Below are 27740 nucleotides of genomic sequence, written 5' to 3' on the forward strand. Positions count from 1 at the left end.
AACCTTTCATCTCTTTTGAACATTATTATCTAGCCAAGAGCCACACACTGAATGTGCGTTTCTACAAAGGCAGCAGCATTTGTTGTTTAGGAAATATTGTTACTGTGTGAGACAGTTTACATTAGAGTGATTTCAAACAGAACCAGAAAAAAAGTACAGTGTACAGTATTATCTATATGTGCTGCGAGTAGTCCCACTGAAGTAATCAAAATTTCCTACTGTGTGTTACTATCTGTGGGCTATGTGTCCTTTTTTATAGTTTTGCGTCTTTCCTGTGCTCCCTGATACATAGAGCAAAGTGATTCCTCACTTGGGAGCTAGGTACTGCTACTTTAAAAGAAAGCTGCCTTCACTCAAACACCGGCACACTTGTGCTTATCACCTGGGTGAGCCACCTGAGAATTCTGGGTAGTTTTCATTTTTGATGTGCTGTTCTACGTGTTATTTCCCCCTCTCTTGTTTCCTGAATGCTGGCAAAGCCAGGATCTAGAGCGTGGATTTAAGTTCCACTATGAAATAGATGCTATTCATGATTGGGATAGGTTTTTTTGCTGTTATAACAAGATATGTTGATTTGATTACATTCAAAATCACCCATTCAAGTGCATGTCAGTGATATTAAAATTAATGTTCTGTCACTACAGCCATTGCAAAGTGAAATGTATGCACTCTGATCTTAGTCATTTCAAATGTTGAGTTCAACCCTTATAATAAGTGCCATCTGTGGCAGAAAAAAATTGAACTTGTGAATCAGTTGAGTGCTTGTGAATAGAAATAGTAGTGCTGCCAGTCTGGAGCAGATTTGTATGGCACTCTATAATGTTATGGGAGAACAAATTGTATCTTTTTTAATACTGCTTTCATCTAAAATGATAATGAGATCTCTAGTATGGTCAAATCTCTTTTTCAGTTACATCTCTGATACTCTGAGGGTAGTAACTATTGTATAAAAAGAGTTTATTTAACAGACAGAGGTGTGAATGAAGAGGGATTCTGACTTGCAGCTTTTTTATATTTTCTTGATGATAATCCGGAGGCCCAAAGAACTGTAGTTTAGCTGTTGCACGTGTAAATGGGGGAAAAGAATGTACGTAAGAGAGATTCTCACTTCTAAATTGAGAATATTTGAATTGGAACGTGCAGAAATGAAGCACCAGACATTAAAAGTTCAGGTATTAATTTTGGTTTTGAGCTCTAAATTTATTATTCTTTTCAAAACCTTCCCTCAATAACTTTCAGCAGGGTGATATTTAAATTTAACAAAAAAGAGCATCTAGTATTGCAGCTTACTGCAAAAGCTGCATTAATATGGCAATTTGTTTCTTGTTCTCTTTCCAAACTGTTTAGGCATGTTTTTTAAGCATTTAGTAATAGGAAAGCATTCTGTTTCTGTGTGGATATTGCTGTAATCTTTTTTGCTCAAGAAGATGAATTCATTCAGTTCTTATGTTCTGTCTTAATTAATACATGCCTGTGCTCAGCTGTGCTAAGGATGCTACTAATTTTGCAATGAAATTTATATTTTCACGAGATGTTTGAATTTTAGAGACTAAAAAAAAGAGGTTTATTCTTGGTGTCCAGTCATGAATGTCTATTATTTCCAAGATGCTGTATCTTCTAAATTGCTTCTTAGCTAATGCACAAATACATTTATGAATGTACATTTGTCTATAGTATTTCCTGGTATGTTTGTGCATATGCAGTTGCATTTTCTTTTCAAGCGAACTGCCTAAGTATTAGTAAGAGATCCAGCTGAAATTTCAAGGTCTGTCGTAATTGCTTTCTTCCGTTAGATATCCCTCGTCTTGACTAACTGCTCGAAGGGCATTGCTGTGAAGTATATAGTAAATCTCTCTTTGTCATCTTTTCAGGCTGCCTTGGTGTAATATTCTGATAAAAGAAAAAAAAATAATATCAAAATTGTGATTAATGATTAACTTCTATATCTCTATTGTCTCCTAGGCAACCCTCATAGTCAGAATATCAGCAGCAAGCTGACATATGACACAATTGAGCATGTCCGATACAGGTAGAATAATCTTTCTTTCACGTTGTATGATGTACTTAATAGTTTTGATTTTGATAAGACCTGTGCTGTTTTGATGGCTTTGATGTGCTTTCATTTTCTGAGGGGTCATCTGTCACATCTAGAGAAAACACCTCTGTTTTAAAACACTACGTACTTGGATAGGCAATGTTGGAAGAAGTCAGTTCTTTTTCTCCCACATGCCTCATTTCTCAAACTCCTCAAGTTAAATTAGTGCTGTAATATAAGTCCCCAGTTTTAATTAAGGTATAGAAGTTGGAAACTCAAAAGTGATTATTAGCTGGAGTCCCTCCCATATGAGGACAGGCTGAGAGTTGTTCAACCTGGATAAGAGAAGGCTCTGAGGAGACCTTATAGTGACCCTCCAGTACTTGAAGGGAGCCTACAAGAGGGTTGGGGAGGAACTTTTTAAAAAGGCAAGTAGTGATAGGATGAGGGTGAATGGGTATAAACTGGAGAGGGGCAGATTTATACTAGACCCTCACGATGACGGTGGTGAGGCACTGGAACAGGTTGCCAAGGAAAGCTGTTGATTCCCCTTCCCTGGAAGTGTTCAAGGCCAGGTTGCATGGGGCCTTGGGCAGCCTGATCTAGTGGGAGCTGTCCCTGCCCATGGCCAGGGTGTGTGTGGAGTAACATGATCTTTAAAGTCCCTTCCAACTCAAACCGTCCCATGATTCTATGATTTTATGGAATATAACTTTATTGAAGAGTATATATGCTTTGAGTTTATTTGCCTGCTTTTAATGGCACTCTTTGTGCAATGCAAGAAGTGTCATGGATTCCTGTTTGTTTCGTCATCTTCCTTAAAAGCCAAGATTTCTCCAAAATACATCACAGAATTCAGATCAAAAGCAGTGGAACTATAGCATTGCAATGATCGTAGTTATAGTGAAGAAAACCTGTCTTACACTTTCCTGTGGCTTTTTCTCTGACTGCACCTTTATGAGGGAGTAAAAATACCAAGATTTCTAGCTGGAAGTTGCTGGGGGCTATAAACTGTTCCTTGTCCTCCCCTCCCTCCCCCACCTCCTGCCCTGCCTTTCCCCTCCTTCACTACCAACTTTCAGGAGAAAAACTCTCTTATGTTGTGCAGGATGGCAACCTATTAATGTGGGTTCAAATGAAAGGAAATAGACCATCTATGAGGAAAAGCTGTTTTCAAAAGCAGACACTTACAGCCAGGTACAGCAATACCTACAGCCCTGCAGAACCTCCTGAGCATACCTATGTGCTCATATGTAGCCTTAGGATTCTGGTTTCCACTACGTAACTTATATAGATTACTTAAAAAGAGGAAACATCTTCAATTAGTTCTAACTTGGATCCTGCTTTAAAAATCCCAGGGTAAGGGTTAGGGTTATAAGGTGAGGCCTTTATAGGAGCAGGATGGGAGATGACAAGAATCATACCCGTGTTTGTATTGTTTGGTTTGGGGTTTTTCTTGAACAAAAATATAAAGCCTGCTGCATCCAAATGAACATTTTCAGTATTGCACGTAATAGAATTTGTCATGTATCCCTATAGAAATTCAGCCATTATTCCCCAATAAAAATTTAAAAAGCACAGTCATCAAAAAGACATAGTCATAAAAATTCAGGAAGAAAATGCCCCAAAAACATTGTCAGTAAGTCAGCTATCTAAAAGGCAATAAAAGTATATTAAAAATCTATACTTCCATGCCATTGCAGCTAATCAAAATAAGCAATATGACAAGAACGGGAGACAGGAAGCTCTGTCCTGCATCACAGTGCAGAGACTGGTTTTCTTCAGTGAAAGAGTAATTCAGTGGGTAGTTTCAGAAATCTTAAAATTAATTGCTTGCTGATAATTTTGCTTTTCGCACATGGCTACAGCCTGAAGTATGGCTTTTTCTCAGTATTTGATCCTAAGACAACATGATGGTTTTTTTTAAAAAAAAAATTAATTTTCCGATGAGATGACACAAGCAGGTAATTAAAGATAAACACAAAGCTTAATTTCTGATTTATATTTGTCAATATTAATGATAATAGCACCAGAACAGACCTTCCTAATCTGGCAGCGTACACTGTTCCACAGCACAAAACTGTATGATTTCATTTTTCTTTCATATTTCCTTGACAGACAGAAAACACTCTTAGAATATGGATTTGCAGGAGAATAACATAAATAAGTCAATACTTGAGTTAATGGATGATCTACAAAATTACAATAATCAAAACAACTTTCCTTTTGACCAACTCAACTACAATAAGAATAAAAAATAACCATTCTTAAAAGCATTGCTTTTCTTTATTTGAAATGAAATGCTGAGGTATTTTCAACATTACGTGTATCTCTACATTAGCCATGAGTGATGCTGAGAAGAAGATGCAAGAAATGTAATAAACCTTACCTAAATCTATTGAATGTATACATCAAAAGATTGTAGATCCTTTTTATGATGTTGCTTACAGATGTATGGAAATGACATTGCTCCACTTCATACAACTAAAGAACGTGAGTGCAATATCTCCTTATGACGCTGCAGAGATAATGCAACTCAGAAATTCATTACACTGAGTATTAAATAACCCTCTTCCCATATGCAAGCCTTTTAAAATACCACCTTTATGAGTATTTTAAGACATTGTCCTTGTAGATCTTACACTTGCAGTGTCAAATAGTGCAGCAGTGTCTTCTAACTACAGCCAGACTGAAGTTTTAGTGTTGTTTTATGTTTTATGTTTGTGGTGTGTTTAAGATATACAGCAGGATGCCTTTTTCATTTAAACACAGTGTTGTTGAATTTAATAGAGTTTTGATGTTCATCCTTGAACTTTCAGGTTCTATAAAATGTTAAACTTACGCATACTTTGGGAATTCAAATCCATTAAAAAAAAAAAAGCAAGAAATTTCAGCTAAGGTTTCAGCACCAGGCATCTCTTAGACTGTGGCAATATGTGTATTATAGAATTTTCTCACTGAAGCTAAAAGGGTTTGGCATTGAGCCAGATGGGATCAAGTTTAAATATAGAACCAAAATGTGTATTTCTGTAAAGGCTTCTCTCAAAATATGCCATCTAAGTGAACTGTAAGAGAATAATCTCTGTGGTCTGTGTATATGAATGAAGAAAAGGTATATTGTGTGGGCACAAAATTTATGTGAAGAGCTTAGTGTTTTTAAAACAATATTTGTTTCCATAGTAAAACACACAGATTGTGCCAGATTTTACTAAGGAAGCAGTGTTGTAAATGTTGTTTATGATTTTATTTTCATTGTATTAGTAGAGATCATCTCATGATAGTAAGGTAAAGCTTTATATTTCTTCTATAAGCATCATACCTTGCTTATGAAATAAGTTTCCATTCAAAGTCTTCTTTTTTAAATTATCACATGTTCTGAAATGGTGCTATGTGCAAGATAAGAACTTTTGCCTTCTTCCCAGGTTTATGTAGTTCTGTGTCTGAAAACAGTAAAGTTAGAGCTGATACATACATGAAAATTGGTTGACCTTTCCTACACAGTAAGAAATGTTAGATACAGTATCTGCTTAGTATTGATTTGTCCTTTGCAAAGGTCATCAATGGGAGATTGTATGGATGAGTGACATCCGAGCGCTGCATCCTGTCCTCTGTAAGGGTACCTATCAACCTGAAACCCTTGTTTTAAAACTAAGATGGTTCAGCCCTTTTGCATGCTTGTTTTAGAATGCCATTGGCACATGCTGCTTTTCCTAATCCCAGTGCTCAGCTGGGCAAGTCTGAAATACCATAGTCAGTGAAGTCTAGCAAAGGAGACACTCTCTAAGTGGCAAATAGGGGAAGCATTAGAAGATAATTATGAAAAACAGATAGGGGGTTTTGGAATAGTTTGATAATAGGCAAGTGGGTTGATCTTTTTCGTCATGGTTCTTGAAGAGATTTTATGTAAGCGTGCGATGAAGCAATCTCAGAGTGCTCGCAGTGAGCTGGCTGATATCCCAGCACTGTGCACTGATATGCACTGAGCAACAACAGAGCAGTGGCTGCAGTGCAGAAGATCCTTGTTTTCTCCTGGCTACATTTAGCCTTTTAATGCAACTGTGAAAACCTATTTTTTTTCTTCTTAGCATGGATAGTAAACTTAAATGAAGACAAAGGGCTCTGTTATATAAGCAGTTGTTTCTAGGATTCAATCCATTACTTTTCGTGGGTTAAAACTTTGCAATCCTATGCAAGGTAGTAAAAAAATTGTGGACAGGGAAATGGGTATTGTTATTTTTAAATGTGTTAGGAGTTGTTTAAGAACAGGTGAAACCAGTCTGGTTTACTTTGGAACTTTGCTCCTGGACTTTCATCTCTGTTTTAATAAATTCATTAACCATTAACATGACAACCTGAAAGTTTAGAAGGGAATTTGCTAATACGATCTGTTACTCTTCTGGTAGTTAGCTTTATGCCTTTATGGTTTCTATGAAGAGACTGCAGCAAATGAAATTCATGCATTCATGGCCATGCTGTTTGAGTTATCTTTGCTGCAAAGAGAGCCAAATCTGGAATGTGTCATTTATTGAAAGAAACAAATATTTCAGCAAAATAAATTAAAATATGGAGGTAAAGACTGCTGGTTTATGAACTGAAAGGATGAAATGGTTCTGGGCAATTCTGGGTTTAATTTCTGTGGGTGGTTAGAGGGTGTTTTGCAAAGAGGTCTAAAAAAGGATGGATATGACCTTTAATGTTTTTCTTTCCCAATTCAGAAAAAAGAAACCAAGAATCTGGTTTTATAATATGTCTGTGGCAAAGAAGCAAATTTAAAAGCCATCTTGTTGTGCCATTGCTCTCTAAATAACATTTAGAATAGGGAGAGTGGTACAGGCTAACTTTGATTCAGGCCACCATGTTAGTTCAAATTTTTTAAGGCACATGGTCTCCCTGGCTCTTCAGCTGCGCTTTTTCAAGGACCTGATGGCCTCTCTGTCCATGAGGATCCCTAGGAAAGGGCACCTGAGTTGACAAACAAGGTATTCCAATTGGAACAAAATACGTGAATGAAAATAGTGACATTTCCCCAATGCAAATTGCACTTTTCCCTTATCTTCATCTCTTCTTTGCCCCTTTCAGGGTTTTTTATTAAAGCTTTTTTTCCTCCCTAGTCTGTACAATACTTGTAAAAGAAATGCAGTGTTCCTCCCTCTTGTAGATTTGCAGTTGCTGCCTAAGAAGCACTACAGTGAGACAGGTCTGTGAATCTTGTTGCCCTTGCTATTTAGTGAGCTGTAACATGGCCCTGTCTAGCTGTTGGGGACTGTAGTAGTCCCTTTGCCAGCTCCAGGAAGGTCTGACGACTTCATTACTGGCCTACATGATTATTTGTTTTTTAAATAAGGCTTTCGGAAGACCAGCTATTTCGCACAAAAGTACTTCCTGCTGACCCCTGTGGGCACCTGTTGTGCTTCACAACTTTGTTTTGACTTCAGTGGACTTCTCAGAATAAGTTATATAGCATTGAAGAGGTCCTCCATTTGCTTCAGGTCTGGTTAAGAAATTTTGAATGCCATCTTGAGTTATATATGTTGTCCAAAGTTCATCTGATATTTTTTCTCATGCCTAATTTTTTGAAGACTGCAGACACTTGCTGTTTGCTCCACCATCTGAAACTTACTCAATGATCCTCTGTTGAGAAGTGCCTGACCAATGAAAATTTAATTTATTCTGTTTATACCTTATGTTATATTTAACATCATAACCCTGGGAAAAACTAATTAATCTTTATTTTTAGAAGCACAGAGATAATTTATTACTGCACCTTTTATGTAATTTCTAACAGTCTTTCTGTGAAGTTAGCAAACCCAGTATAGAGCTGCGTTTTGAATCTTATTTCACTTGTAAAGCAATCTGAATAATTCATCTGTTGTTATAATTAAGCTGTCGAAGAGACAATAAGCATCCCTAGGGGCATCCCTGGTGGCATCTGCGTCTCCATGAATCTGAAACTCCTGGTGTCACTTCTGCTGGAAGGCAGAGCTTTTTGCACTTATCTTTATATTTGCTACCCATGCCCCACCTTGTTGCAGTTTTAACCAGCAGTCTTGAGTCCTTGAACAATCATCATTTGCATTATGAGTCTTTCTTCTCCATCCCGTTCTGACTCTACTTACTGTTCTGTTTCCTCAGCTCTATGGAACTGTTTTTTGTTGCACACACCTCATCATCCTGTCTTGATTTTTAGCACTTCAAGCACTGGTATCCACTGAAATGGTTTTATTATAAAATCCACTTAAGTAAATAGCTATTAGTGTGGCTTATAATTTTTTATCATTACGAACATGGGCTAGCTAGTTCATGGAATATTATTTACATTTTGAATATATATATATATTTCTAAACTACTGGTGATCTTCTAACCTCCTGAATATAATGATGTATTCAGGAACTTCCATTATTTTTTCTCCAGTAGCAGATATGAGCTGTAAGTAGAGGTAACTTTGGGGGCAGGTGGCTTTGCAGTGTTTGAGTAGTTTAACTATGGTGTTTTGTTTGGGCTTTTTTTCTCTCAGTTGTGATATAGCCGGAGAATTATCTTCTGTCTCTGCTGCATCAAATATAAACGTGTCTGCCTTCTCATCTCTAATAATGCCATTGGCTTTTATGTGTTGTTCCAGACTATCTCTAGCACATCTAGTCTTCTCACAGACAGAGTGAACATATTTGCTTTGCCAAACAATGGCATGTACCTTTAGCTCTCTCTTTCTCTGATGAACAGGTTATTTACAGCAGCCATGCTAGATGCTGTAGTCCTAACACTGCATTTTTTTTCTATTTTGCTGACCTCAGCAACCTGTCGTCTTGCTGAAATTCTCAGTCAGTATCTCACATCTGTTATGATCGTTGCCTTTTTTTCCTCCCCTCAGCACGGACAACCCGATTGTCCACAGGCAGATGCCAGCTAGCTGTGTTCATTAAATATATAACGGTATGTTACTGAGGACATGGGTACCCTGCTGAAAGTTCAAACCATTCAGTGGCAAAAAGCAGGGCACAGCTTTCAGGCTTCCCCAGGTGGTGTGTTAGAGGGAGTGGAGCCAGCAGGAGCACTGCAGCAGCAATGTTGAGCAGAGGAAACTGAGTAAGCAGAACAGGGAGTGTGGGAAGATGAGGTAATGACACGGTGAAAACTGGCTGCTTTAGCCCAAGCCGGGATGAAAAGAGAGCCCAGTAGGTGTTTTATTGTGCCACGCTTCAGGAGAGCCAGATAATAAACTCATCCCATCTTGAATAAGAGTGGGAATTCACATAACTTTCAGGGGTTTTGTGTCTTACCTTCTGCTGTTACAGGGTACTTCTCATGTACTGTTCATGAACTTTCCCCACTGGAAGGGCTAGAAAACTCACTCATCCACTGCCTAATGAGAAGTCAGTGTCCTTTTGTTTCTGTGCTAAAATTTTCTCTTACCTATAGGTTTTTGTGGTGTTTTCACCCATTAACAACTTCTGATGCATTTATGTAAAAGGGACCTGTCCCATTCTCTTGGTTTTGTATATTCAACAAGATAAGCTCTTCAGTTTTGTTCTACCAAGGTGTATTCTTCATTCCCCTCTCCAATCCCACTGATCCTGGCTCTGGGCTTGTTCTGGATTGCCTTCATCTTTCTGAAATAAGTAAACAAAATAGAATGGGTCATTGGAATAAGTCCTGCAGTATGGCAATCAATGGCTGTGGTAACAGGGACAGAGATTCTTTAAATGGTGATGTGAGCTGATCAACTGTATTGAAAGGATAAGGAAATGGCATGGGCATTTCAAATAAATAGAGGAAACATGCAGACACAATGGATTTCCAAAATGAAAGGAAGCACTCTTTGTGGGGATTCTTCTAGAATGTAATAAATTAGTTGGAAGATGGTTTTTCCTGTTATTCTTGTTCTGAATTTTCATGCTAGGCTGAAAGTGAGAATGTTGTCCATAAACTGGTTGATACTGATAGGAATGGAGCAAAAATGAAAGATAACTGTGAGATTTTGTACAGATAAGTATTGTGTAGGAAGCCACATTGGCTGGAAGGAGAAAAAAATATTTAATTAACTTGGATCAATTTGAGTGTCTAGTTCTTTGAAGCTAAACACAGTAGCTTTCATCGGTAGTTTGAAAATATGTGGCAAGTGCGTGCGTAAAACTCAGACTGACCTTTGCAGTATTCCTTCAAACTTTCCTTTTTCTTTCTTTTGCTTGTCTGCTTATTTCATTGATGCAAGTTTCTCACCTGGTTTAAACTTTCAACTTCTAATATGAAGGTTATAAACACAGATTTTTTTGAATCCTTGAAACAGAAGGGTGGCTTTAAGAAGCAGCATAAGCCATAGTAAGATACAGGAATATGAAAGATAAATGAAAGAAGATTTTGAACAGATCTATATCCTTTATTTTAAGGTTAATAATGTCTAGTGAATCCAGGTTTAATTTGCTAGATTTTATTAGTATATTTGGTATGTGTCAAGGCAGAAGAAAATTGCATCATTATTATTATTGAGTGCCAGCTCAGTAATATGCTGCTAACATTTCAGAATTTATTGCAAGCTTTTGGATGGTGAGACTGTTCAGAGAAGTAAGATGTGTATGCTTTGGATTTTATGAAGGCTCCCTAGGCTTGTAATGTATCCAGTATTCACAATCAATAATGTTCAAAAGAGCTTTTCAGCATTCTGTATTTTCTCAGCCATCCTCTTACCACTGCTTTTCATTAATTTTTCTTTACTTTTTGAAAGATGTTTAGTATTTCACTACATTTTTGCACAATACCTGTTGTGATAAAGGAGGTTTAAAGATACAAACCACTTATTTGGAAAATCTGTTCACAGACTAGATTTTTCTGACTTGTGAGTAAACTATGTATGAAAACTGTTGTCTTGCAGGAAGCAAAACCAAAAAGCCCACCAAAAGACCAGAGGTGATGAACGACACTAAACTGACCTCAGGAATATAATACTGAAGCTTTTGTGCTAACAAGGGGAGCACTCTACGGCAGAGATGCAAGACAGAAGTTACTTTTGCCCCGCTAAGAATAAATTCACTGACCCGTTGATTCCAAAATTCAGTGTGTTGTCCCACCCAGACATCTTTTTAGAGGCTGGCTTTCTTGTGAGCCTGCTGGGAAATCTCCAGTTCACTTGCTGTCCATGTCAGTTTCCTCGTGACGGGAGAATAAGATCTGCCTGCCAGCAAGATGCTTACAATCTTGCTGTAAATTCATAGAAGCTGCAGTTTGGTTTATTTCACACAGCTCTGTCTTCCTGTGGAAAGTGAAAACTAGAATCCAAAACATTCTGTTATACAAGCTGCTCTGCTAGCCCTGCAGTCCTGGAACCCCTTTAGTCCCATACTGATATGCTCCAAACGCTGAAGTCCACATGTACAAACTTAGTGGATAGTACCTGTCGGGCCTTCCAAACACTGAACAGTGGACCATAGAGATAGGATTTTTAATTATGCCAAAATGCTGTGTGTGAACTCCATTAATATCGTATACATGGCATAGTGTGTCTTTTTTTACTGAAATACTTGGGAAATGTTTCCTCCTCTGCAAAGTTTCCATCACTTGAGGTTTATCTACACTTTTGTAATGGTACATTTACAATGACTGTTACACAGCCTGCCTTTTTAGCTTTTTGGGTATTACTGTACTTTCAGATTCGAATAAGAAACTGTAAAGACCTCTGAAGTGGTGTGGCTGAGAGTTTAAGAAGGCAGTGACTGAGCCTGGATTGAAACAGACCTCCTAATTCTATCTCGTTGTGTTCCTCCTATGTAGATAGTGTTCTATGAGCAGATAACTTCTGTATTTTTAGCCATGAATGAAACTTTGCTTGTGTTTATTTGTGATGAGATAAATGTGTTACAGTGGTAGATAGAAAGAGTTAGTAAATCTGTCAGCAGCAGGTTATCTTAGCCAAGGAAGAAACCTAAACAACCATGATGTTGGTCAGGTAACCAAACTGAGACAAACTGGGTGGGAGCAGTGCCCTCCTCCTTCCTACGTGGCTGAAGGCAACGCACTAGGATAAGTTTCTGTCAGTCACTGAGAAATGCTTGCTGTGTGGGATATAGTCTTGTCATGAGTATGATATGCTGATTCATTTGTGAGAAGGAAATAAAATAACCTGATGTACTTTATAGGCACAGGTATAAGCAAGAAAAGGCTGTAGTTTTTCAACACCTTGAGCCATACCTGTGAAAATTTAAAATCAAGGATACAAAACGTCACTCACGGTAGCAGGTCAAATAGAAAAGACTTCATGTGAAAAAGCATAGAACATTTCCAAGCCATTCCAAGTTTATCTGACCATGTTTGCCTATTTAGACATCTAAATGGGGTTGGATCAATATAGCAAATACTACTGGCATTTAGTGTTTGTAATGAACTTCAGAATGAGTTTGATGAAATATGCTTTTAGTATAAATTGGAGTTAAGCTGCACTGGCAAAATGGGATATTATAGGTGGTATTCTTAACAATGAAGTGCAAATGAAATTTTGCCTGCTTTTAATTAAATAAGCACACACTCCACTGAGTTTTGGAAATTTAATTCTCTTAATCTGAACTCTCAGGCCCTGAACAGCTATTGTAATTTGAAAGATAGTGCTGATATATTTCAGTCTTGTTTGTACTTAACAAAATACTCATGCTGTTTTCTCTTGTAAATTTGGGGCCCTTTTGATTTCTTTGGATGTTTTTTCTGTTGGGTGATAAAGAATAACCTTGTTCCTTGTTTGGAGCCATGAAAATCGGAGCTGTCAGCATGAGTATCAATGAATGGGCTAAAGCACCTGGATTCTGGTGTTTCTACTGAGGAGCTGTTGGTTGCAATTGTCCTCCCAGGGACAGTGCAGTAATGTTGCTGTGCTGTGCCTAGGGATTCAGAGCTGTCACAGGCCTTCCAAAGTGGGAACGAATTGACCACAAATTATTGCCGGGAAGGTGCTCTGCCTTTTTATAACAGCATGGCCTTTATAAGAGGCTGCCACAATGGAAGGATGGGATGTCATCCAGAGAGACCTGGAGAAGTAGAGCTCTGAGAACTTCATGAGGTTCAACAAGGCCAAGTGCAAGGTCCTATACCTGGGTTGGGGCAATCCCTGATTTCAGTGCATGATGGGGGATGATGTGATTGAGAGCAGCCCTGCGAAGAAGGACTTCGGGGTGCTGGTCGATGAGAAGCTTGACATGAGCCGGCAGTATGCGCTCGCAGCCCAGAAGGCCAAACGTATCCTGGGCTGCATCAAAAGAAGTGTGGCCAGCAGGGCAATGGAGGGGATCAACCCCTCTACTCCTCTCTTGTGAGACTTCATCTGGAGTGTTGTGTCCAGTTCTGGAATCCAACATAAGAAGGGTATGGAGCTGTTGGAACAGGAGCTACAAAGATGATCAGAGGGCTGGAGGACCTACTGTACGAGGACAGGCTGAGAGAGTTGGGGTTGTTAAGCCTGGAGAAGAGAAAGCTCCTAGGAGGTCATATAGCGACGTTCCAGTACCTGAAGGGGCTTCAGGAAACCTGGAGAGGGACAGTTTACAAAGGCTTGTAGTGATAGGACGAGGAGGGACGCGTATAAACTGGAGAGGGGCAGATTTAGGCTTGATCTAAGGAAGAATTCCTTCATGATGAGGGTGGTGAGGCACTGGCACAGGTTGCCCAGGGAAGCTGTGGCTGCCCCATCCCTGGAGGTGTTCAAGGCCAGGTTGGATGGGGCCTTGGGCAGGCTGATCCAGTGGGAGGTGTCCCTGCCCATGGCAGGGGGGTTGGAACTGGATGATCATTGAGGTCCCTTCCAACCCAAACTATTCTATGATTCTATGATTCTTTGATTCTTTGCTTTTTTGATTCTATGAAAAGACTGAAAAGCCAGGTGACTGAAGATGTTGCTATTGACAGGTCATAGACTTGGAGGAGAGAAATTCCCCTGACAGAGGTCTCCTAGGAGATGTGATAAATTTACTCATACTACTGCTAATTACTGCGTTCTTAGTGTTTTGAGGAGACCTGCACAGCTGATTGAATATGGAGGGAGAAAAGGAGAACTGTCAGCATTCATGTGATACTGTGCTTTGAGTTATGCGCCTTCTGAGAGAAATGAAATATGCTTCATGATTTTCCACTCTAATTTCATTATCATATTATTCAAGTTACTACAATCTAAAACAAAAATGGATACAAAGTTGTTTAAGAATGTGAAATACAATTTTATTTGACAAGGGTGCTTGATGTGCAGTAAGGTCTTGTTAATTAGCTAATATGTAAAAAGCATTGATGCTTCTTCACTGTGATGCACTCAAATTTAAATGTTTTGATAGTGCTTTTTGCAAACAAAGTCCTGCATTCAAATCACTTCAGAACCATATATAAGAGATGGCAATCTTTTTGAAAATATTTCTTTGTGGCTTATATGCTTTGGAGTCATCTCAGTTTTATTTTCACAGCCTAAAGTACTTTTTGACCTCCATTATAAGTAATTTAAAAACAGCAGCATATAACATTTCCTATTTCTACTTGCTTGACATTCATTTTCAAGTCTAATTGAGGTTTACTTGCAATGAATTTGAGCTCTGAAATCACTTAAGCCATTACTGTAGGAAGCAGTCTGCCTTTAGGGTGTACTTGCATTTCTACATTAGCACAATTGTATTTTCTGCCTGAACAGTGAAATTCTCCATACCAAACTGAAACAAGAGAAATAGAAACGAAATCCTCATTTTTGCTCCCTCTTTCTACATGGGGGAATATTGCTGGTGTGGCTTTGTTTATTTGTCACCATATACCTGACCAGTGTAGTAGCTATGGCAGTAGAATTAGGTAAATACAGAATTAAGCATTTAGGAAAGTATATTCAATATAACTTCAAGAAATCAGAGTTTTAGTGTGCAATTAACAGCTTAATGGACCTTTACTTCTTCTAGCAGCTCATTTTAAATGAGACAGATTGCTTGGCAATGTTTAATAAGAAGTTTGATTACATACAGTGTGTAAAACGAAGACTTTAAAATTAAACATATTCAGAAGTAATTTCTCTCAAGCACACGTGGGTCATTAGAAGAAGAGAGCGTGTGTGTACTTGGTAACTTCAAATATAATTACTGAGGTGCAAAGCATATTGTAAGTAATTTAAAATTTGTGAATGGAAGCTCTGTGGGAAGGTTCAATCGCAGCAAAATATAAATGTTGCTAAACTTGTTTTTACAACCACAGTGAAAGAGATTGCCCTGGTGATCTATTCTGTGTAGCATGCAGATCAGCGCCACTTTCTATAAGTAAAAGAAAATACAGCCAAATACTCCTTGGTGAACAGATTGCCATCAGACTTCCATGCATTCTGATGTGGTAAAGCATTTGAAGACAGCTTTTAAGGGAGGTGTGAGATGAATTGTGACAAATATGCTGTACCAGCTTTGGTCATGTGCTGTTATATTCTCCCACGGCTTCCTTCCACGCTTCTTCCAGAGATTCACCCTTGGTACCGGAGCCAGCAGTCTGGAGCTGCTGCTGACAGTCATTTTAAGTGCAGATGCTGGATGTACTGCTGAAGTAGTGGAGACACACATGTACTCTCAGTGCCAGCTGTAGCAGATATGGGTAGTTTTTGGCAGGCAACAGGGCAGGCAAATGGAGATGGTCAAAATCACTGTTGCCAGACTCACAGCAGCTCCTAATAATGGCTGTGGCATGCAGCGTGCCTAGGGTCCCTGCTAGGCTAGTGTGCTGTCTCTGAAGGTGGATGTACTCTGGAACGTGCCCTTCTGTTAGTGCTCTGAGTAGGTGCTCAGATTGCTTGAGACTTACATGACTTGTGGATCTGGGGCTGGAAGTCCAGGATTCTGGGCATCGCATGGCAGAGAACAGCTTTCAGAAGGTTTTATGTCTGGGCACATAGTTCTCACTCAGGTTGTTCATTATTCTGTTATGTCAGGGGAATTGTGCTAGATGGTTTTTGGCTGTATGTAACATTTCTGCTTTTGGGTCTAGCACAAGCAAGTGTATTGCCCACAAAAAGCTACTGATGCAACGTGAGGAAGAAAATGAGAATCTTAAATTCTTCCTAACAAATTGTGAGAAGATTATTACTGTGTTATGCAACATTTTAGGGTCTGTTACACCTATTAGAAAATGAATACACGTTCCTCCAGTGCACTGGTAGTCATACTGCCACTGAACTTTTGGAATCTACAGTGTTTACAGTTTAATAAGTACAATATGTTATATGCTAATGGTATTATATTTACTTATTTATGTAGGTAATTTTAAATGGAGCCATTCACCATTGTACTAAGTGCTTTGCAGAAGAATTAAAACCATAAATTATATAAGCTACCTGCAGTGGATACAGTAAACTAGGCCTGATGATAAAAGTGACCACCAAACCACGTAGCTGAGTTATCTGAAATAAAACTAAAGACAGAGAAAGGGCTGCAAGTCAGGAGAGGAGAACTGCTTCTCAGAGGCAAAATTAAATAACGGTTCTGTGCACCTTGTTCTAGGTTCCTGAAGCAGCTTGTACCAGGCCAAAATGATGAATCACAGAATCATAGAATCACTAGGTTGGAAAAGACCTCCAGGATCATCTAGTCCAACAATTCCTGTCAACCACTAAACCATGCCCCTGAGCACCTCATCCACTCATCTTTGGATGAACTGGAAATAGTGTTCTAGTAAACTTAATGATTTATTTTTAAAAATTTCTTGAATAAATGTTTTTTTTCCCTTTTCCTTACCCACTCTTCTCTAGATATTTGCTAACAGGTTTATCTGCTGATTTAATAAAAATGCAAAGGGATTGTTATGTTTTCCTGCTGCTACTGTGGGCAGGTGATATGACTACAGGAACGAGCTTTGCAAGGCAGAGAAACATTGAATAAGCCCCTGTTTTTGTGCTCTGTTATACCTGTGTAGTTCCTGTGATGTGGCTAGAAGACTAGTAATATGAAGGAAAAAAACAAACAACTTCAAATCTGTGGGTGGTAGGCTACTGAGAGAGAAAACTCTTTGGTCCTCACATATGCAATTTCTCTGTTTCCTTGGAGGACACTGAAATGAGTGGCCCTAGAATAGTCTTGGAACCCCAGAGGGCTCTTATACAGTTAGGCAGCTGCCATGATTTTATTTTTGTTGCTTATCTCCACTTCTGTAGCCCACTCTTGAAATGTAAGTCTTAGAAGAAATTCTGGTTGAGAAGTTTCTTAGGCATTTTCACAGCTTTTTGCTGCTGTGCTCCATGTTTTACAACTTCTTGACATTCTTTTCTCTCCTCTAGCTTCTTTACATGGACTAAGACTGATCTCGTATTATTATTGTCCAGGGAGTAGTTATACTTGAAGGAGAAAAGACATACTGATATTCATCACGATTTTCTGTGGCCTTAAATGCTTTCCTGCTTGTTTTCTATCTAAAGTGTTCTTTTCTCACATCATAGGCTGCACTGATTTTACCTGAAGGTTCTAACTCTTCAGCCTCTCTTCAGTGATTCCACTGTCAGCTGCGTCACTTCAAGACGTATTTCCCGTTTAAAAACAACTATATGAGCTCGTGTGTGTCCTGATATTGCCTATGTAAAGTAGATCTTCAAACCAGCCTGGCTGCTTCTGAAAATCTGCTAGAAAAGCAACAGCCCTTAGCTTCTAGCCAGGTACCTCCCTTGAAAAGATTTGAAAAGGATGCTGTGGACATCAGAACTGTATAATGGCAGCAGACTTTTAAAACATACTCTGCATTGAATAAACTTAACCAAATAATAACAAAACAAACCCAAACCTCAAACCAGAATTTAAGAGTCATCTCCACCTCTGTGGGATTCTGGTCCTGCGGTTGGGCAGATCTTATGTCTCTGCAAAGACCTGGCACTCTGTTGTCAGTCAGAGGAAGACTACTTGCACTGACTATGAGATTTTGGGTTTTAAAGCCCATGGCTGGGATGTCTACTCCCAGAAGGAAAATTGAAGGGTAGCTGTAAATAGTGGGAGACTTGCAGTATCTTACTTTTCTTTTTTTGAAAGCTTCTGAATTGATAGTATTTAGTAGAGAGTACTGTAGGTTTATTAGTAGGCTTGGATGGACATTTTGCTTGTCTGTCTGGTGGCTTGGCTCCTGACAGATGGCAGGGTTCATAGCAGCAGCTTGCTCGCTTTTTTCCCCCAGCAGAGGTATTGATTTGGGTCTACTTCATCTGATAAACCTAGCATCTGTTTTCCCCTGTACCAACATCCCTGAGTCCTCTTCCCATCAGTCACACTGATCTGAAATTTGACAGCATCCTTTCAGGAGAACCTTGAGGCAGAGATGCTACCAGAGGTTGTCTCATGGTCTGAAGTTGCTCCTCATTCCCCCTAAAATTATCACAAGGTTTGGCTTTCAGATCCTCTCTGAGTTTTTGCTGTGACAATTTTCTTGTAACAATAGGACAGAGAAGTTGCACCAGCAACAGTGTCGAGGTTGGATAATCAGAGGGAAGAGAATGCATGAAGTAGAAAAATATTAAGTAAATCCTACGTGTGCATGTCTTGCAGAAGTCACAAAAAATATGAGAGTCTAAAATAGTCCTAAGTGCTCTTTTCTGCCTGATTTGGACCAAGGATTTAAAACTTCAGTGTTTCCTTGAGGATGCCATTCACCATTGGTCAAGAGATTTGGTCCCTAAAAGCCCACTTCTATGTAATTGATATTAGTTATGTAAGAAGCAAGTGCAAAGTGGAGGAAGAAGATAGATGCACACTTTCCCTATTTCTCACCTAGATTGTTTGATACTGGAATTTACATGAGCTTCCTGGTCTCATTCTTTCAAGGAAGGGAGTTAAAGCTTAGTCTCTTGAGGAATGAACACTCGTTGATTTTGTCATGGCTTTTTAGCTATTCTAGGATTTCTTTTTGCTGCTTCTACCATGTTTGGGTTTATCATGTGTGAAACATGTTAAACTAGATCACAGACACTTGTGGGTTCAAGAAACTTTGTTCTCCCCAAACCAGACAGTATTTCCTTGTTTATCTGCCCACTATAGTTTGGACATGCTGTTCAAAAGTGAGTGGACTATTTCATTTAACTTTTATGCTGAATCTGTGCAGATGTTACGCAATGGATTGTCTCCCAAATTGCGTGGGGATGTATTAACAGTACCAAATATATACTAATATGCTTTTCCTCTGGTCTCCAAATTTTTCATAAGCTTCTCGAACCAAGAAGAGTTTTCTTTTTGAGGAAAGCTGAAGCATAAGAGATATTATAAATTATAATAATTAATAATCCTATTTTAAATGAAAATGGCTTGTTATTATTGGCTTGCATGTCCAGCAGGGTAAGGGAGGGAGGTGATTCTCCCCCTCTACTCTGCTCTTGTGAGACCGCGCCTGGAGTATTGTGTCTGTTTCTGGAATCTCCAACATAAGAAGGATGTGGAAGGATATGGGAACGTTGGAACAGGTCCAGAGGAGGGCCATGAAGATGATCAGAGGGCTGGAGAATCTCTGCTATAAGGACAGGCTGAGAGCGTTGGGCTTGTTCAGCCTGTAGTAGAGAAGGATCTGGGTAGACCTTATAGCAGCCTTCCAGTACGTGAAGGGGCTACGGGAAGGCTGGGGAGAGACTTTGTACATGGACATTTAGTGATAGGACAAGGGGAAACGCCTTTAAATTGGAATGGGGAAATTTAGATTAGCCATAAAGAAGAAATCTTCACAATGAGAGTTGTGAGGCACTGGAACAGGTTGCCCAGGGAAGCTGTAGATGCCAGCTGCCTGGAAGTGCTCAAGGCCAGGCTGGATAGGACCTTGATCACCCTGATCTAGTGGGAGGTGTCCCTGGCCATGACAGGGGGCTTGGAACTGGATGATCTTCAAGGTCCCTTAGAACTCAAACCATTCTATGATTCTATGATTACAATAACCATAAAAAAAAATTACACGACATGTGAATGTGCAGCTATATGAATTGTCTAAAAATGCTTTCATTTCCTCCCTCCTATACGGTATTTGAGTTGATACAAGCAAGGAAGAAGATGGGGAATATTTAGCTTTGGTGAGCAGTGCTGGAGTGTCTGATTAATAATACCTAGAACCCTGCTACTATCTGAAGCATGCTGAAGTTAGGATAAAACAATGGGAGAACACTGTAGATTTTCCAGAAGCTGTTGCTAATTCGTTGTGGAATCTCATACAGTTCTGGCATTGTTGGGGCTGATGTTTCAGTGAGAAAAGCTATTTAAAAATTATTATTGCCAAAATCTCTGCCTTGCTTAAGCTCACTTATCGTAGAGTATATTCATGTCATTTAAAAATATAAAATGCTATGATGAACTCAGATCTTCAAACCATGTCCTTCTGCGAGAGAAGGAACTGCCAGACAGGTAAAGCAGAGGTTCTCAGGAAAGGAAAGTGTGTTTGGATCACTTGAAATTATTTGATTTTAACCAATTTTTGTTGTCTTAAATGTGGACCGGAGGGTTATAATTTTTTCTTCATGAAAGCATTCCCTGCTGTCTCTCCATACAGAACTTGATACAAGCTTTTACTTTTATTCCCATCAGAACATTAAAAAAAAATTATTGACACAATTAAATAGTGTCTTCTGGAGGTTAGTCGACCTCCATTGGTTCCACGCCATCGTCTGTTAAGTCCACCTCCATGGGTTCCTCCTCATCCTTTGATGGATCCACATCCGTGGGCTCCATGTCATCTGTTGGTGGGCGCTCATACCTGAGCCTCACACTGTTCCTCATCAGATGGAACGTTTGGGGGGTTTGGGGGGGGACTTGCAGAATGAAAGGTCCCCTGTTGTGGGTGAAGTATATAATAGAGGATTTCAATTCAAATTGATTAGCATTCCCTAAACACTCCATATTTTAAAGTTACAGAAGAGGAGGCATCCTGTTTCTTATCTTAGTTTGCTGACAGGCAACTGTGGTTCAGCAAAGTAGACCACTTGCTCACAATCGCTCAGGAACTGAATGTATGAAGTAGATCCACAGGTCTGCGAGTCTCACTCAGCAGCTGGATCTTCAGGCAGTATTTTGTGTCGTACAGACTGTGTATATTCACAGAAGTAATTAATCAAAACCACACTCGATACAGAGTAATACCTGCATCACTTCCCTTTCCCCACCTTTGTTGAGTTTTTGGTATCCAGTTGTTTTGCTGGAAAAGCCTTCCAACGAAAAACAGGGAGACAGGGTCTTCTGCATTCCCTCTTTCTTTTAGTTCCTGGTCACATACCATCCTTCCTATCCCAGTCCTGGAGCCTACCAGAGATGCTGCTAATACCTATTCCCGTCTTCACTTGGACAGCAGCAGCAGCAGAGGAAATATGATGGGTTTTGGCACTGCTTTCTATAGACATCTGGGTTGTGTCTTTTTCTGATGTCTTAATACCTCATATGTCTATGTATATATGTATAAAGGTGATGTTGGTGGGTGATCTAAGGTCTGTATATAGATATGCAGACAAGCAGGGAAATTGCCAGGGAGCTCATGCAGTGTTGGTGCATATTTGGTGCTTCTAATCAATAATACTTTCAGGTGATTTTGTTACCAAGGAGCTGTGTTAAGTAGCTGAAATGCTTAAATCACAATGTATACATGTCCCTTAAAAATATAAAATGCTGCAATGAATTCATATCTTCAAACCACATCGCCTTGCGGGACAAGGAATTGCTAGACAGATAAAGCAGAGGTTCCCAGTTCTTCTTGGATTAGGGATAACAAAACTTCCCAGCCCAGATTTCACTTTTGCCCCTAAATCTTGAAATTTAAAAACCGAAAAGAAAGAGTGCTTGGATCACTTGAAATTATTTGATTTTAACTGTTTTTGTTGTCTTAAATGTGGACTGGAGGGTTGTAATTTTTTCTTCATGAAAGTCAAAGCAATCCATGCTCTCTCTTCATGCAGAACTTGGCCTTGCAGAGTGCTTTGGCTGTATGGAAATAAACCTTCTGGGAACTGCCCTGCTTCTGTCGTGCACAGACCTAGCAGTAAAGCTGAACACTATTATTTTATTTTTATGCGTACAGTTGTTGGTTTCCCAGTGTAGAAGCATGTGCTTCTCTGTCACCACCTACGTGAGACACTAAAGACAAGAATGTAAAAGCTTTTGCTTTTATTCCCAACAGAACATTAAAAAATCGAAATTATTTGACACAATTAAATAGTGTCTTCTGGAGGTTAATCAACCTCCATTAGTTCCACGCCATCATCTGTTAAGTCCACCTTCATGGGCTCCTGCTCATCCTTTGCTGGATCCACGTCCATGGGCTCCACATCATCTCTTGGTGGGTGCTCATACCTGGGCCTCACCCCATTCCTCATCAGGTGGAGCAGGCAGGCTCGCCAGGGCCCCAGGCTGTTCCACGGTTTGCCCACAGCTTTACGGGTGTTGGGCCCATGAGTACAGGCGATGGCTTTCAAGGATCGGAGAGTGATGGTGCTCCTGCTTCTGGGCTGCCTGTCCTCCTTCATGCCCCTGGGACGTGTATTCCTCCTCGAAGGCAGCGGGAGGCCATTCCGTGCTGTGCCGTTCAAGGAAGAGCAGACACTTCCCTTGACGCTCTGGCTTCCTTGTGCTCCTGACATGCTCAGCATCCGAGGTCCTCGAAGCTAAGTGACACATGGGCCAGCTGCAGAGTCCACAGCTTAGCCAGGTCCCGAGCAAGAGCCAGTGAGGTGGCTGGTGACAGCAGGAGGCCAATGTGATATCATAGGGGTTGTCGCTGGGCCAGAGTGGTGCTGCCAGTATGGCAGGTTTGAGGGTGGGTGGAAACATGGCCTGAAAGAGGAGATTCATGGGCGCTTAGGGCCCCTTTCCTGGGCCTTGCTCCTGCCTGCCATGCTGCTTGCCTGAGGGAAAGGGTGCCCCTTGGCCACAAGTACCTCCCTCTGCCACTTCTCATGAGGCCTGGGCTCCAGCCACCTCGTCATCATCCCGTTCCTAGGATCCCCTCAGTCAGAACAGCAGCAACATTCTGGGAGGGTCAGAGGTTCTCATTGACACCCAACCATTCATCCAGCACCCTGCAAGTGGCAAAGCTTTCCATGCTCAACAGTGCCTTGGAGGGGGTGAAGCATCCCTACATCCTGCTGGTGTTTTGTGATTTGTGAGGTGTCTGTTCCCTCTCCTGTCCTTGCCGCTGCATTGTGGAGAGATTCCAATTTTTTCTGCATTGATCCTCAATGAGAGGGAAGGAGAGGGCCTGTACATTCATGGACAGCATGGAAATTGCCAGGGAGCTCATGCAGTGGTGGTGCATATTTGGTGCTTCTAATCAATAATACTTTCAGGTGACTTTGTTACCAGAGAGTTGTGTTAAGTAACTGAAATGCTTAAATATCCATGTATACATGCCCTTTAAAAATATAAAATGCAACAATGAACTCCTGTCTTCAAATGATGTCCTCCTGCGGGAGAAGGAATTGCTAGACAGATAAAGCAGAGGTTCCCAGTTCTTCTGGAATTTGGGGTAACACGACATCCTGGGCCAGATTTCACTTCTGCCCCTAAATCTTTAAACTTAAAAACTGAAAAGAAAGAGTGTTTGTTTCATTTCAATTTATTTTATTTTATCTATTTCTTGTTGTTTTAAAAGTCAATGAAAACTGAAGAAATTGGTAGGTTTGGGTTCATTCTATCTTCACGTGGAAGGAGAGAGTGAAGCAATACTGTTCTTTGCCACTGCGTTTCTCTCTCTTCCAGCTTTTGGGCAGTACATTTCCCCTGATCAGTATGAATAGCTATGGTATCATCAATATCAACATCTATGATACGTGTAACTGGAGACATTATGTAGTGAATGCTCTGTCCTTCTTGTTACAAGTTTGGATCACTATTTCATTTTCAGTCCAACCTTAAAAAAAGGAATAGAGTTTACTCACAAAAAAAGCAGTGATAGTGAGGAATGTGTGCAAATCAAAATCTTGTTTCTCTCCATGAAACCTACCTAAAGGTTGCTTCTGCAGCGGCTGTAAGATAACAGACTAAAAAGAGGCAATATTTTTCTCAGTGTAGAGTTGATGTTTTAAGTAGGTACGAATATATGGCATTATCATCTATCTCTCTGCTGAATAAGTGAAAATGAGAAGAGCTCTTATTTGCAGGAGCCTGTGCATTGATTTTGTCTCTGCAGAGCTTCTTCAGGGAAGAAGAAATGGTAGTAGTAGCATATCTGTGTGTTTCACAGCCTGTTCTTTAGCTTCTTTTGAATTTACAGTTTTTTGGAACAACTCAAAATTATTGGAGAAATGAAACTCTTTATTGATTTCATATTGTTAAAAATTTGTATTACAATAAGATATATAGAGATCAGTATAGCTGTTAAGCTTTCACACGTTAGAGCTGTGGAGAGAGTTTAGGATATGTTAAAATGTTCTTCTTTTGAGAGAAAATGCTAAGCATTTTTTTAATGATGGTGTAAGATGAGATGAAGGACTATTATTTCCCAGTTACGCATACATGTCCAAGCCATGAAATAGTGAAACTTGCCCCAGCTCTCAAGAGTGTAAGCTGAGTTAAAAATTAAACCGAGAAGCCTGCTTGCTCACTTTTTGTTTTCACAGATTCTATCCTCACTGCAACTCAAGCAAGCAGGTACAAGAAAGAGGAAAGATAAACTCACCTGTACTTGGGCTTCTAATATGGTTCTTAAGGCTACAGCTCAGCCAGTGTTAATAAAACAGGGAAAGCTTCAGCCTGATCTTTCATTTGCACAAGACAGTTGTCTTATCAGAAGCAAAGAAACTGATAAATGTAATGAATAATATTTCTCCCTGTGCTTGGGTCTATTTGAAAAGGAGAGAGTAAATTTTATTTTCTGAGAAGTTCTGGATGGAAATTTTTAAGAGGAATATATTTCTCACCTAATATAGCATATTAAAGGAAAATATTTAGGCGAGTGAGTGTGAAGGAGCTCCAGCTGCAGTGGCGAAATGTAGAATAGGAAATGTTACAAGGAACTACACCCTTATCCAATATTCTGCCTAATGAGCATTAGGCATGTTTGTGCATGTAAATACAAGCTTTCCCTTGTGTATACTTTGCTGTTCATATTCAGAGTTAAACTCAACTGTGGGACAACTAATAATGTGCCAGCTGCATCATTAGTACATTGAATGCATCTTAAAACATTGTAAAGCAGGAATGTACTTCAGTGAATAATAACTACTGGAGAGGGAGACAAATATTTTGGTTGTAGTCTTATTAACATACTCCTGTCTAAGGTAAAATGTGCTGGTAGCAGAGTTTAGCCCAGGAGTATTGGTGGTGATCCACAAGTTAGACTATTGAAAATACAGGTTTAGACTATGTCTGAAGTTAAGACACAAACCAGAAATACGATACTCTAGGTAATACACTTAACACAGCAGTGCTAATGAAATTCAACTTATTTTAATTCATTAAGCGTGCACTTCACTAAGTTGCTGAAATTTAGTTCTGTTAGGTTAAATTCTCAGAACCTGAATAACTATTGTGCTGTACAATTAAAATGCTATCGTCTCATGATCTTAAGTGAGGTTTCCATATTGAAGCAGCCTTACTTTTTATAGCTTGCTAGGTCAAACTTTTGAGGACTCTGTTTCTTCAGACTGTTTTGAGACTTTATGTTACATCATTCCTAAATGTGACACAATATACACAGTTTATTATTATTGATATTGATAATGAATATATCATAAAAGCTTGCAGTTTGTAGATCCCTGTGTGTATAACCTTGTAATGTCCAGTTATTACAGATCTGTGAAATGTTGATTAGCAAGGTTGAAACATTAGTTATATTAGAAGTTAGAGAGCTCATCATTTGGAGTTTGCAAGATTTTGAGTTCTTCCTAATACACCAATTATGTGATGTTAGGTGTCTGTTTTAACTTTTTAGGAACCTGTTTCTGCGCATGTAGTATGTGAGGATGATATAACACTGACTTACAGAGGTGTCCTGAGGCTTAGTAAGAGGATACTTCTGATCATTTAAAGATATCTGAGTAGCCAATAATATATTGGAACAAATTACTTCAGGAAAAAAAAAAACAAAACCAAAAAAAACCAAAACAAAGATTTAATTTTGGAAGTATATGCAGCCAAACTTTATAATGATCAGTGTTGTAGAAGGAGTGGGTCTTTGTCTGGAGAGTTTGGAAAGTTTGAGAGTTGGAGAGTTTGAGACCAAGGTTAGATTGACATTTTCTTAGAGTATCTCATACAGCACATAGTCCTTTTGATGGTTTGCTGTAAAATAAATGCTGCTAAAATTCTGTAAGGTGAATGCACAAGTGCAGTTAACAAGACCAAGGGCCTTGTCAGTACCCAGAATTGTGCTCAAAGTCATTTGAAAGTGTGATAGATCATTGCAATATATCACACATGCAGTTGAGGTTTAAGCTGTGTTTGTATTGATGTTTCTATCATCTGTTCTTCTGAAATCTAGGAGAAAGAGCTGTTCACAACCAGTAATGCTTTTCCCTTCATGATAGCCTTTCTGAAGTATTTGATTGAAGCAAGTAAAACAGAGTGTTGATGAATGTGGCATTCAGGAGGCTCACAGACACGAACCACCATTTTCTGAGTTCCCAACCTACGGTCTAATTCTCAGACCTTGCTCCCCTTGCTTTGTTTTCTAAGCCAGCAAATGCTAGCGAAGTGTGTATAGGTTTTACTTTATTTTAATTCAGCCTTTTAAGTAACTGTATTTAAAACTGTGGGCCTTTGAGTATGAAAAAATAGGCAGACTATATTGACATTGTTTTTTCTTTTCCCCATCTGTGACGTTTTGTGCCCTTTCCATGTCCCGTACATGTGTAAGCTCATTGGCTTTAAAGTGTTTGCTAGTTTACAATGATGCTGACTGGGAGGATCAGTCTTGTTACTTGTGCAGTTGAAATATATTACATCTTTTTTTACATCTTTTTTCCTCAGAAGGGGAAAAAACCCCAATCTGGAATAGACCTTTTTTTTTTGTACTTTTTGTTCTTTTTCCCCCTTCTGTAGGAGGAAAGGGTACAGAGTCATTTGGGAACTGTCTATGAAAACTTAAGGTTGTGACTAGCAATACAAGTTAATAATTGACAACCACACTGCAAGTAGCAATGTCTTCTTTGTGAGTTAGTTTGAATTTTCTCTTTGACCTGGACATTTTGGTCTACAATGACACTGCAAGTAGCAATGGCTTATTTGTGAGTTAGTTTGAATATTCTCTTTGACCTGGACATTTTGGTCCTGGCAATGAGGTGAGGTCAGGGTTTTGTCACCTGTTTTGTCATTGCCTCTTGCGCTTTGATTTAAGTTACTTAGTCCACTGCCTGGATATACTTTCTTCTCCTTCCATATTCTTACACTTCAAAGGGTTAATTGAGGCAGCTTGCATTGATAATTTCTAAACAATTCAAGTCTGATTGAACACATTGTGAAAAATGATGGATTTTAGATTACGCATATTTAGAACTGATTTCTCCAACGCACAGATGGCTTGGATAGACAAAAAGAAAAAGTGAAACTAATAACTTATTGAAGAGAAAAATATGTACAGTACCATTCTGACATTTATGTAGCTTGTTGGGGGACTCAAACCAAATGTGTCATTTACAATACCCAGGCTTTGCATAGTTCAAAAGTATTCATTCTCCTGTAAATCTCAAGTAACTTTACAGCAGTTAGCCTGACATCTGTATGAGATATGTATGAAAGATTTAATCAGTAAGTATTAAAGGATAGAAACTTTACTATTGCAAATCAACATGATTTCACA

At 39.3% G+C, this 27740-nt stretch overlaps 1 protein-coding gene across 1 annotated transcript in view; it reads left to right on the top strand.

The window, feature by feature from the left end:
- Positions 1–27740, top strand: part of MOCOS (molybdenum cofactor sulfurase) — a 213001-nt gene that overhangs the window by 22330 nt on the left and 162931 nt on the right. Inside the window, exon 3 of the mRNA XM_069852989.1 lies at positions 1963–2029. Coding sequence (XP_069709090.1) covers positions 1963–2029 — 67 coding nt within the window. The remainder of the gene's footprint in view (positions 1–1962; positions 2030–27740) is intronic.

This window comes from Phaenicophaeus curvirostris, chromosome 3, assembly GCF_032191515.1.
Source record: "Phaenicophaeus curvirostris isolate KB17595 chromosome 3, BPBGC_Pcur_1.0, whole genome shotgun sequence".
NCBI lineage: Eukaryota > Metazoa > Chordata > Aves > Cuculiformes > Cuculidae > Phaenicophaeus > Phaenicophaeus curvirostris.